This window comes from Penicillium diatomitis (genome assembly GCF_028827545.1).
Source record: "Penicillium diatomitis strain IBT 30728 chromosome Unknown utg000004l_segment0_segment0, whole genome shotgun sequence".
Taxonomy (NCBI): Eukaryota; Fungi; Ascomycota; class Eurotiomycetes; order Eurotiales; family Aspergillaceae; genus Penicillium; species Penicillium diatomitis.
The window spans coordinates 1,802,684-1,815,448 of NW_026623176.1; the positions used below are offsets into that span (position 1 = coordinate 1,802,684).

Here is a 12,765-nt window from a genome sequence, read left to right on the forward strand (position 1 = left end):
AACGACGAATCAGTCAAGCAACAGATCTAGCAAGATCTACATAAAATCCAGAAAAAATCCGTTTTCCACCGATCGGCGGATTCCGCCCGACCCGACCCCACATGCAGCCTCTTAAATTAGTGTTTGTGTTATTTTTATAAACTTTTGCTCCCCCAGTTTGACCCTTTTTCCGCCCACGGCAGTAACCTTTTTTGTTCTCTTTCCAAATCCCTGATGGATACCCCTCGAAATCGAAAGCAGCGTCGTGCCGCTGCAGCTGCTGCCACCACCGCCGAGAGTACACAGACCACCTCGTCTAGAGTATCAGATATTCCACTTGCTCTTCCCGATCGCAGCGGGGATTCGAAGAGCAATGTGCCGACTCTGTATGACATCATTGAGAAGCGACAAAAGGAGCTCCTGAAGCAAGCAGATGTGCTGAATGCCGGTTCGACGCCGAGAGCGCAGCATGGACGACCATCAAAATCAACAGGGACGCGGATCGTGACAGTTGACGAGGCGGGCAACTTGGTGGATGCGGATGGCAAGGTCGAGAGTGAATTGCTGGTCGGTCGAAGAAAGGGAGCTGGACAGCGGTCGCAGAGACAGCGCACAGCTCCGTCAAAGGATGACAGCAAAGTCGAGAATGATGAGGACGACAACGAGGACCCGGATGAAGATGAAGACGACGAATCCGAGATCCAAGGCAAAGATGAATCTCTTCCGCCTCTTCTCGATACCATCCTCCTTTCAATCCCATTGACCACCCTGCATCTGACCCTCGCCTACCTCGCCGCGCATCAATACGCCGAATCTACGAACGTGCTGGGCCTGATCAAGGAGTCCGTCTTTCTAACCTTCCCCCTCCTTACTTTCCTCGTCCACTTTGTCCACGGCCACATTGTCTCCTTGCGATTACACCATAGTCTGGGGTTTCTAGCTTCGGGCTCGCAGCCCGTCTCCGTGCTCCCGCTCACGAGGGACAAGCTGTCGGTTTCGTTCCTCCTCCGACTCGTCTTCCCGCCTACGCCTCGGACTCTGATATTGTTGCCGATTGCGGCTTTGTTGGGGTCGCATTTGATTGTCGTGACGAATGGGGAACCGTATTATGCGGTGATGAAAAAGGCGCCCGCGTACGGGACCATGTGGATCTGGTGTATTCTGGAGATGTCGTTTGGACCGGCGGCTTTGGGAGCCTTGGGTCCGCTGGCTTGGGGTGTATATTGGAAGGGATATCAGATTGTCTAAGGTCTCTTGTCTTAGAGAAGAAATGCCATGTTGGATTGAATTGAGATCCAATGTCACTGCAATGACAGATTCTGATCAAATCATCCAAGGTAAACGTCCAGGAGTCTTTTAAAAATGCATGGAAAGAAGGTACCACAGCCCAGCGCTCTTGGTCGAGTCGGGCTGCTAAAGAGGTCCCATAACCGAGGGACCAAGTCTGCTCATCAAAAGTGTGCGTTTTTTTTGGGGGGGGGGGGGATCCTCCAATATCATGCTCAGAATGGAGGAGGATTCAAGTCAAGACCATCAACCGTCAACTTGAACTCACTTCTGGAGTAACTTCCTGCAACGTCCAGATCCAGATTCCCCCGTTCACAATCCTCCAAGTCAATCTCCTGGATCAAGAGACCCTCATCCTTTGACAGTCCCTCCAAGCTGGACTTGTCAAGTGCATCGTCAACACACGTCTCCCACACGGGACCAGCCAGGACTTCTCCCAGGGGACCGACGATGCTAGATCCACCACGAGAAATGTACGGGTTCCCTGCGGTAAAAGTGATTAGCATCACGGAACAGAAAAGGAAGAAAATTGGTTTCTCGCGACTCACCTTCCAGGGCAGTTCCTTGCTTCTCAGCCTGCTCGGTGATCCACGAGGGTAGCTCACGGTAGCGAACGCACTGATTCGCAGAGAGCACAAACGTCCTGCCCTCGCCGGCGATCGTTCGTAACAGAGGAAGCCAGGTATCGCGACTATCCGCGGTGGGGGCCAGGTAGATGTTGACCTTTTGGGAGTAGAGACTCTGCCGCAACAAGGGCATGAAGTTTTCCCAGCAAATTGCGGCGCCAATGGTGAGTCGCACGCCCTTGATCACCGTCGTGACTGCTTTCAGGGTCGATGGAGATCCTTGGCCCCAAATCAGACGTTCCGAGGCAGTCTATCCGATGAGGAAAATCGAGGGAAATTGTCAGTTTCCACAAAACACTCCAGCCGGGTCCCATGGCCTATTCATTCTGTACATCTGCAATTGCGATTTGCATCGAGGGGAAACGGCCTTGGCCCCTCTACAATTCACAAAAAAAAAAAAACAAAAACAAAAACAAAAACTTACAGGCATGACTTTCCGCCGTTTTCCCAACACACCGGCATTCGGATCGACATAGAGCGCAGAGCAGTACAAAGTGCCCCCGGCCTTCTCAATCACCCCCGTCGCAATGAACACTCCCGTCTCACGAGCAACCCTCTCGAGAAACTCTCGCGTCCCGTCTCCGCGACGATCTGACCCCTTGGCCAGCGGGAGTTTACGCTCAATCCAGTCGTCCCCCGCACCGGCCGGGGTATCGCCCAGATCGGCAGCATCTTGGAAGTATCGCAGGAACTGCTCGCGTCCGTGGGGGGCACGAGCACCGACCGCCGTGCCAAAGTCGCAGGTGCGAGGATATCCGCCGAGGTACGCTTCAGGGAAGAGCAGGATGCTGACGCCTTGCGAGGCGGCGTGTTGCGTGATGCGTTCGAGTGCGGAGAGGGTTGCGGAGAGAGAGGGCCCGGTGCGGGCTTGAGCGACCGCGACGGTCAACTTTTGAGGCATGGTGTGGGGTTGAGAATTGATGCGCTGGGATTGAGTCTGAGAGAGTGGGACACTGAGGAGAGAGAATTTCAATCTGCGACTTTCCTTCAATATGACCATTCGGAATGGAAGTGTTAAGGCCTTTAAACCTTCCTAGACTTGAGTCGTCGCATCGCAACTCCACCAACAGCAAATGCCGAGGTGATCCCGCAATCGCTCGGAGACTCGGAGCGAACCATCCAACAACAACTCTCTCCGACGTGACTCCGACGTCTCGGCGCCGGGGGGAGGGGGGAGATCCGATCACGGCTGGGGTCTCCACTCGTGTAATCTTCGGCTTTTGATGATCTTTATCTGATGGAACAGTCATTCTTCCTAGGCTAAACATGGACATTTTCGAGTCCTCGATAAAAGTCAAAGAAACTATTTTCTAATCTCTCTCTCGAGCCAAAGTCGGTACTCATTCGCCACGCGCCTTGAAATGGTCTCCCCTCTTCTGCTGTTGTGCTCCCTCTCCTTCCAATCGACCAGCCCATCCCATCTCACCCACAAAGTCATGGAAATTCGAGCCCTTTATCCAGTGGCCAAAGACTCTAACTACTGTGCCCGTCTCTCGGGCCCTGCTCTGTAAGCCGAAGGCAAAGTTCCAATTCATACAGCAAGTCAATTATCGCTTGACTGAAGCGAACCGATACTCTATTCCGGCCTTGGGAATAAACGAACTGACGGCCGGCGAGGTCGGGACCGAGCGAGACTTGATCGAGTGGAATTTGGAGAAGCTGATCGCGTATGAATGTCTCTCTTTGGATGGCTGGAGGGTCAAGTCCATTCTCTCTGAAGTAGTTGTGGTCTTGCCTCACACATTGCAAGAGACCCAGGGAACAAAAAATGGTTGACAACTCAATTGACCATCAGGTATTGATATATACAGTTATAACTGGACCCTGTTTCAGCCGAATCAAATATAGAACGCTGGATTCCAGTGTCCCAAAAGAAATCTCCCATGGACTGATCCCGTCTAGATCTCCTTGACAAACCCTACTTCTACCACCCTGTCTACCTCCACATTCAAGTGTTGCACCTTGGTCCGACTAGCGTCCCTCATCCACAAGAATATCCAGAGGAAAAGGCGACGGAGAATCGGAGTCTTGGCCGGAATCTTCATCTGCTCTTTGCCAACGATGTAAATGACCTGGGACTTCCACGCACGCTGAAGAACGCTCATTTGGTCTTCGTGGCCACCAGGGCTCTTGGTAGAAAGCAGCTTGTTAGCAAGGTATCCCCGGATCAAGTCCAGGACGAGAATACCTAGGTCCGGGGTCACAATCTCATCGGTGTATCCGTGACGGATGATCAGTCTGTAGCAGTTGGGAATGGCCTTTTTGTTCGTGCCTTTACTGTATGTGTAGCATCGGCTGACCGAGTAGCGCTCATCGGAAGGGAGCGGGTGCTTGGTCAAATTTACATAAATGCAAAGTAAAAGTTAAACGTCATCCAAAGGATGACGATTGGAGCAAATGTGGTTGTCAATTTACTAGTGCCAAAGGGTTGAACCCGGAAGATCAAAACCAGAATCCCACATGACACACCGGTGACAGTGGACTGGGAGATCTCAGGGTTCACGACGGTGCTTCTCCTTCAGCTGTCGCCGCTGAGCCCTTCCTGCGTCTCACGTGGAACCACGGGTTAGATAATCATCGGAGGTTGATGGAACCAGGGACTCGCCAGAGATGGGGATATGCGCCATTTCCATCTTCTCCAAGATTCTGGACGATCGTGAGATGTAACGACGGTGCACCCTCCCCCTCTCAATGGTCACTGTGCAAGCTAGAGAGATGCGGACTATGTGTCATCGGTGCGAGGCAGCATTTCATGACCTCTATATCAGGCACGTGATTTGGGAAATATAGACGAACGGTAATACAAAGCCTGAGAATTTGATACTATAGAAGATTTTCATTGCAAAGATTCCACATGATGACGGTTCAGCGAATAAACCTCACTGACACAGGAACGAGGAGCCTTATTCGACACAGACCGTGGTCAATCCTCCAGAGGCCCAATTTCGCAAATATACAGAGGCAATTGTTTGGCTTCACACGCACCACCAGAACTTGGACGCCGCCAACCCGCGTGGCCTGCCGAAGAGGCTGAACTGGTGTTCACTGTTGAGTACTGGAGCTCTCCGGCAGCTATCGCCGCGGCTGTGTGGATCGAAATAATTCCCATTACGCTTTATCTCATCTGTGAGAGTACAGACTTGTCCAGATAGACCGAGATACATCAAGAGTAGGACATCAATGAAACAATGTAAAATAACCTGACTTTTCAGGGAATCCTGTCCGTGACCTCCAGCTATTGCACCGACCAACCTGAAATCACATAGTAGACGGCTAAGCTTCCGCACGACTGGCTGTTCGACTCCGGCCGTACTTGGCAGACTTGCACCTTTTTTCGTCTTTTTTCGTCTACTTACTCAAAGAGGGTTGATTGCCTGCAAGTTGAAGCCACAATCTAGTCCGCGCCTTCGGGAAATTGGGTGAGGTGGGAGCAAGTGACCTACAGCTGATCATTGGTCAAGAATATAGATCTCAAGTCGACGCTCTTCGTCCAGGCGCTAGACAGCCGCCATGCTTTGGTGTCTCCATGGACTCAAAATCCCGAGATCAGTAAAGTAAGTCACCGGTCTGGCACTGGCTACACACAGCTTTGGAAACTTGACCACAACTTCCAATTCATAACCCACATATCATGGTCGGTGACATGAGAGAATGAGAGAGCATGCAAATGCACGTTGCGTACCGATACCCACGCGGCACGCAGACGACTCTTTCGAATCTAACCAGAGATGCTGGGTGTCACTGGAGAAACAATGCTATTTCATGGTAAGCACCAGCCCTGTCCACGGATGATCACTGCATTGTTCAGACCAGAAGCGCATTGTGAATCGGACTCTCGCCCTCAAGCCGAGGCAGTACAGTCCAATTGGTACCCTGCTCTATATTACGGTGGATCGCATCTTGCTTGCGTGCATGAATCCCAGATCTTCAAGGTTTAAAGCCTGAAGGTTCCAGGCCGGAAATGCACCATGCTAGGGATCGGACAAAAGTACGTGCATGGAATATGGAGAAGGACGTCGGAAGTTGGCCGAGACTCCACCAGGTTCTTAGTACCGTCTGAGGTTCCTGACTCCGGATTGTCTCGTGATGATGCTTGAGGCTAGGGATGGTTTTCCATTCCAATTAATCTTACGGAAAGTCGTGTGAGGACGCTGAGATGATGATTCTCAATTATCAATGATGGTCCAATCTACTCCAACGGATGGAATCTGACTGAGGTATCAACTGCATGGCGAAGAATACGTTCAAGAATGACAAGCGCATGGTCCCAACCTTATCTGACATTATGTCTTGAACACGCCGTGTTGTCACGGTCCCAGAACAACAGGGTCTATTGGAAAAATCACCAACGTAACGCATCTGCCTACCAAAAGTAATCGAGCAATCACGAGTTAAATCCAAAATGTCTTTGTGATTGAAAATTAATCGAAAAATGGAAGCCACCCGAGATGTCAAAAGCAAAAAAAAAAAATTGCAGCTAAGAAACCAACAAGCTCGCTATGCAGTGATGGAAGAAACGCCTCCGTTCGAATACCAAACCAAATAGAGCCACCATAAACCATCGTCAGTCTGTAATGAAAAAAAACAACAGCAACCCGCTATGCTCAAGCCACTCCCACAGCTGCAACATCCGCATTCGAGGTGAGCCGACCCATCGTAGGTACTGCCGGCCCTTCCAATCGTTGAAGAAGTGAAGAGACCATCTCTCTATACTCGTTCATCTGTGCCAGCTTGAATCGCTGAATCTTCCCACTCGCTGTTCGGGGGATCTCTTCGACAAAGACTACTCCGCCGTCGAGCGCCTTGTAGCTGGCCAATTGGCGCCGAGCAAAATTGTATATCTCCTCTGCCGTGAGACGGCCCACCGTCGAGTCGCGTGAACGTACGACAAACGCGCGTGGCACTTCACCGCGGCCGTCCTTGAGATCGACACCGGTGACAGCGACTTCTGAGATCCCAGGGTGGCCGAGGAGAACGCCTTCGAGCTCGGCGGGAGCGACTTGCCATCTGTGAAAATCATTAGATTCGGTAAAGAAAAACAAGACTCTCAACCTCAGATTGTGAGAGAGAGAGAGAGAGAGAGAGAGAGAGAGAGAGTGTGTGTGTGTGTGTGAAAGTGAAAGAGGGCTCTACAAGGTCCGTGCAACTTGTTGTTCACTTACCCTCGGACTTTGATCAACTCCTTTGTGCGTCCCACGATAAAGTAATGACCCTCCTTCATGTACGCCAAATCGCCCGTGCGATACCATCCATGTGCTTCCTTGGCATCGGTCCGGCCCTTGTAGGCCATCAATAGTCCCGGTCCTCGCACGTACAGCTCACCAGAGCACTCATCACTGCGAATAACTTGCCCGTCGGGATCGACCAGACGAATCTCATATCCTCGGAGGCATGTTCCAATACTGCCCGGGTCGCCATGTTGACCATACCGAGTCTGGAAAACCACTCCCACCTCGGTCATGCCCCAAAGCTGACATGCGTATGCCAACGGATGAAGCCGACTGCGAAATTGCATGATGGAAGGACCGTCGATGGGGGCTCCCGCGATGCCAACATAGCGCAAAGAGGTCAGGTACTCAGACACGGGCAGGGGAGAGCGAACGAGGGAAGTGACAATGGCTGGAACAAGATAGGTCTCGGAGATTTGATACCGATGGACCGTGGCCAGGAACTGTTTGGGTTCAAACCGAGGGAGCACAAAGAGCGGATGGCCGTGGCGGACAGGGAAGATATGGGTCCATAAAGCACCGAACAGATGAAACATGGGAAGTGCCATTAGGCGACTCACGGGGTAGGGCACGTCGTAGTAGATTGTCCGGTGATGACAGATGATGGCGTGGTGCGACAGAATGGCTGCCTTGGGAAGACCTCCCGTTCCCGATGTCGAGAACATGGCGGCAGGGGTATTCTGCGCTGAGAGAGCATCCGAGAACACCATCCAGTCGGTCTCACCATAGCAGAGTAGATCGGCAAAGTTTCCAATGCGACCGTTCGTGGCACCGCAGGTGCCACCGAGGAGCTCCGCGCTGGCCGGGTATCTCATCTCATGTCGCAGAAATAGCTGGGCGCAATGATCGACAGCGCGTTCGTCGACCACGCAGATCTGACTTGGTGCAATGCCACGAGCCTGAGCCACCTCTTGCAAGGTAGGGAGGGCATCGTGGGTGGTGAGGATCAACTTGGGCTCCGCCAGTCCCACAATATGATCCAATTCTTGTTGTTGGCTTCGCGGGTTCGAGCCCATGTACACGGCCCCAGCGCCGATGATGCTGAAGAAGAGAGCCGGATAAAGAATCTGTGGAGCGTAGCGCAAAAAAAAACAAAGAGTGCAAGTCAGTTGAAGCTCCTCATAAACTCGGGTAAGGAGAGTGCCCTCTGGCCCAGCTCTACATGTTGAGACTTTGGTAGTGATGGGCACTCGTTCACGTCACCACCCCTGCGTGCACAGACAGAGACTTGGGTTGAAATCAGGTTACACGTACACTATTTCCCAAATGGAGCAACACGCAATCCCCACGTTGGACTTGATGCGCCTTGAGCCCAGCGATCAAAGTTCGAACCAGATACCGAAACTGCGTTGCCGTCAAGGAGCGAGATGGATCCTCGGCATCAATGAAGATGGGCTGGTTGGGATTGTACGCTCTGGGGCTGGAAAAGGCAAAGGTCAAGAGATCTGCCTGGGAGTCGTGGTGTTGCATCTGATCTGGCATGTTATTGGAGGGCACGGTGATGGTATTGCTGGGCCAGTAGGTGGACATGGACATCATCGTGATCGTTACCAGACTGCTGGCTAGGGTTGTTCAGGAAGAGACTGAGGGTCTTTATATGATGGTCCAGAGGAATAGAGGAAAGTGAAAGCAGATGTTAAGACTAAAGACGCCGAGGTTTCGCCCGATGATCAGACAAGATCGACAGTCTTCACACTTCTGTAGAGTCGATCAATTGACGATCTTGCAAAGCAAACACTTGGTTGGGGTCTGCCGACCATGAGTTGGGAAAAATTGATAATGGGAAGCAAGTACACAACTCAATTGTTGGAATGCACAAAATCGATATCCCTGTCAAAGGAACAGGGGGGGGGGGGGGGGGGAGGGCACTTTATATTGGATCTGACCAGGGAGGTGTGTATCAAGAGTCGTCTCACTGGAAACTCTCTCCACTGGCAGTACTGTGAGTGTGGAGTGGAGGGGAACATGGAAAGACACTCACACGCGGACGCGGACTGTAGTCTGTTGTTTGGAAAATGATTTGATTTGGAACCCCTCGATTGAGCATTTTCTCTTTACTTCGAGATTGGCGCAAATGGTCCATCGTCCGTCTGGCTCTGCTCTCGTCTACTGTGATGACAGTCTCACGCTGGTCCCAACCAGGTCTAGTCCACCACTTCACCATCTCCTCCGTCTGATGGTCTTTTGCCTAATCGGGTAATCCTTCTCGATTGATTTGGAATTCCAACTGACTCAGTCGACCGCCCGGGCAGCCGGTCCGGCTGACATAAGCCCCACTCTGCTGCCGGACCTCACCGAGTCCTTGGACCCTTCACGCTGAAGGGATACAAAGCCGTCCTACTTGGATCACTTTGGGAAGTGAATTGCTGATCCTCGAGCTCCTGTGGTGGATTATATCGCTGCACGATGTACAGTATAACTGTATCAGTGTGGATAATTCCTTGCGATATACGAGGACCTATTTCTTATTTTTTTCCACCAAATGTTTATGAAATCGAATATTTCTGCCTCCCCACTTCCCTTTTCCTTTTCCAATTGTCAATTACATCGCGATGGACCAATCACTCGGTCGGGTTGCCAACTCTGTCACCGCCGACAAACACCAGCCTTGGGAGAATTTGTCAACAGTCACTAGTAGTCTCCCCGAATCAGGAAGTCAGAAAACCAAAAGGGTAAAATATGGCATATTGCCCGCTTCGGATACACCATGAACTCATGACTACCTACCTTACTCAGTACAATGTAGATGATGACGACTTCCAAGGTCCTAACGTTCCAAGGCGAATAGAATCTCGTCGACACGCAAGGCTGAGGAGATCAGACACAGCAGAGTTTGATGATCTACAAGTGTTTCGTCTCGTGAGACAAATTTTAAGCTTTTGAGCAATGTCGACCCGAGGAGCAGGATAGAAGGGTCATCAGCAGGGAAGCTGGACAGTCGAGGACATGGAAATGGACGAAATCAAGCATTTCTATTATTCCTCCTATACAGGGGAACACGCATTCGTGGAAGATCGTGGAAGATGACCTGGAACGGGAACGGGAGCCTGAGCGATGAATATCTCGGCCTGCCGACGATTGGAATAAGAAGGAAACTGAACCGAAACCGGACCCCGCGTGTAGTGTGTACTGTGTACTGTGTACTGTGTAGTAGTAAGTAAGTTCTACTGTGATATTGGCCGTGAGCAGCTGCAATAGTGACATCCATTTGAACTCCAACATATGATGTGAGTATCTAATGATCCATTGGATGCGATCCCATATCCATAAGTGGACCCGATCCATCTTCTCGTGCCAAGACGATACACATGGATTTGTCCAAACACCGATGGGATAATTGATCGACTGTACATGTGATGGTAGAGAGACGGGAGACTCGACGATCAGATTGGGAATCATGCACACATTACATAGTACATACTACACAGTACACAGCATAGCCGGAGGACAGCCGAAGTGTCACTTGAATGCTCTCCTGTCCAGCGGCGTAGCAGTAGTTACTACATGTTTGGTACTATGGAGGATAAGGTAGACACATTCTAGTCCCACTGCCAACTAAATATTGTTTCAATACTTTACTTCCCCTGCCTTCACTTGTTGCCAACCCCTCCATCCCGGTGACCCTGCTCTAGACTCGTTGCCATAACAGGTCTCTCGGTCTCCCAAGACGTATGGTAGGACTAGGCGCCAGTCGGCGGCAGCGTCAAGATCTTCCATCCTACATCCCGCGGCCAGACCCGGCGCAGGATGTCAAAAAGTACCTCTTTACAAACAAACACGGTCCCTACCTAAGGCACTCTACCTTACCCGCTTAAAAAAAAACAAATATGTAAAACATCCAAGACCCAGCCAGGCGTTAAGCAGCACTAGTGGCGCAGGAGCATCCTTGTTCTTTCCAGTATCTGGTCTCTGGTCCACCGGCTTGTCAGCCTTGCTTTTGCCATCCCTTCCGTCATGGAACGTTGAATCATCCTGAACACATGATAATAATGTCGGGCCCGAAAAACTGGCAGGCTGCAGTGGATAGGAAAATGATCATGGGATAAGCTGTGAGACAGCCTTCCTCGCTCTCAGCCACACGCTCGGATCACCCGCGGGCAAAATGGATGATTCTCGAGATCGTCGGTCCGGCCGTCCCTGACAGACAGATGATAGTATATTCTTCTATTATCCGTTTGCCATCCGGGTTCCTGGACCGCGGCATTCTCAAACAACTCCAACGGATTACTGGGCGTATCTCCGACCTCAGGAAGCTAGGTCGTCAGGGAGAAAATTTTGGAAAGCTGTTAGTGAAAGCCCGGCAAACAAAATATGCACGATCGGAGACCCAACAATTCCTGGGGTTCTCGTCCAAGAAAACCGGAATTCGAGTGTTTGCATCGACCATCGGTTAATGGTTTGAGTTTGCCTTTCCCGCCAAGTTACATGTTTTTTCTCCTCTTGTTCATTCCCTCTCTCTCTCTCTCTCGTGCCGCGACAAAAGAACCTCGAATCCAGCAGATTGGGAGCTGGGAAGAGAATGGCCCACTACTGACTACAGGAGCCCTCCCCTCACCTGCAAGGTATCAACGAACGATGGGCCCTGACGGGTCCAAAGCAGCAATTCCGATCGAAGATCTTCCGATCGAGATGGGCACAGCGCATCTGCCCAGCATCTACTGGATGCACCCCCGCGCAACCTAAATCCACTTCCGTTGCCGGTACGAGAACCTTTTGGTGTGATGCCTAACCACTGGACCCCGAAGTGTGATCGAATGACATCGATTGTTCACCGATTGATTCATTGCTGTTTTCTTTCGCGCGCGTCCTGCATTTTCCTGGCCGTGGGATTCCACTTTCCACCTCGCCCATCCAGAAAGTGTGCGTGGATAGTTCATGCCGAAAACGACAGCCTCGTCGTGTGGATTGTTGAATCAAGTCCATGACCGGATCCTTTTCCTGGACGTGCCACGGCATCGAGCGGAGCACGGCACACTTCGGGACCACGCCGACAGGGATCTCGACGACTTTGAGTGTGGAGGGCCGAGATCAGACCATTTGTTTTTCAGCTCGCTTGGTCGCTGCTCGCTTGGAGTGATGTAGCAGTCTTGAGAGATAATCAAGACGTTTTTCGCCAATGGTGACAAAGATGGAAGAATGTCTTCGGATTGTGTTCAGTATACACTATACCACATTGTGCCGCCGTACGGTTTACCCCTCCATGACAGATCGTCGCGCTGTCATTTCCTGGTTCGGGCGGTTGATCTTCCGCTGGACCACTTCCGCGGGTCGTGATTCTCGAGTCGTGACTTGGACCGAGCATCGGAGTGGTCTTTCCGTGCCCAAGCAAGTTTTGTAGTCATAACACCAACTCCCTTGTAGCTGTCTGCCCCTCTATGTCGGGTGTATCAAATCGTACCTTCTTCGTTTCCAGTTCCTTTCCGGTGCAAGGTTGCAATCTGGTCGAACAGGCCCAAGGGGCCTGTCTCGGCTCGGTCCCGACGGAACGGCCCAACACCTCCGTGTGTACTCCTGGATTCGAATCGGACAGAGACAAGCGTGCAGTTGAATGGGTTCCAAAAAGCGCTCGCGCTGACCGAGATTGGACCGGACTGGACCTTATCGAATGCCCCTCGTTCTGGCGCTCTAGGTACAACTAGCGGGAT

At 51.5% G+C, this 12,765-nt stretch overlaps 4 protein-coding genes across 4 annotated transcripts; 1 reads left to right on the forward strand and 3 right to left on the reverse strand.

The window, feature by feature from the left end:
* Nucleotides 1-213: 213 nt before the first annotated feature.
* Nucleotides 214-1,227, forward strand: N7539_003915 (uncharacterized protein; the record flags this gene model as incomplete). Its single annotated transcript, XM_056933517.1, has 1 exon — nt 214-1,227. One exon carries the CDS (start codon nt 214-216, stop codon nt 1,225-1,227), a length of 1,014 nt encoding a protein of 337 aa, XP_056791058.1.
* Nucleotides 1,228-1,481: 254 nt separating this feature from the next.
* On the reverse strand, nt 1,482-2,793 carry N7539_003916 (nitrilase; the record flags this gene model as incomplete). The annotated part of the gene is made up of 3 exons (XM_056933518.1): nt 1,482-1,750; nt 1,815-2,142; nt 2,317-2,793. The coding sequence occupies 3 exons, from the start codon at nt 2,791-2,793 to the stop codon at nt 1,482-1,484; spliced, it is 1,074 nt and encodes a 357-aa protein (XP_056791059.1).
* Nucleotides 2,794-3,790: 997 nt separating this feature from the next.
* N7539_003917 (potassium transporter 19) lies at nt 3,791-4,206 on the reverse strand (the record flags this gene model as incomplete). The annotated part of the gene is made up of 2 exons (XM_056933519.1): nt 3,791-4,130; nt 4,193-4,206. 2 exons carry the CDS (start codon nt 4,204-4,206, stop codon nt 3,791-3,793), a joined length of 354 nt encoding a protein of 117 aa, XP_056791060.1.
* Nucleotides 4,207-6,496: 2,290 nt separating this feature from the next.
* On the reverse strand, nt 6,497-8,659 carry afeA (adenylate-forming enzyme AfeA; the record flags this gene model as incomplete). Its single annotated transcript, XM_056933520.1, has 3 exons — nt 6,497-6,899; nt 7,055-8,187; nt 8,375-8,659. The coding sequence occupies 3 exons, from the start codon at nt 8,657-8,659 to the stop codon at nt 6,497-6,499; spliced, it is 1,821 nt and encodes a 606-aa protein (XP_056791061.1).
* Between the last annotated feature and the right edge of the window lie 4,106 nt (nt 8,660-12,765).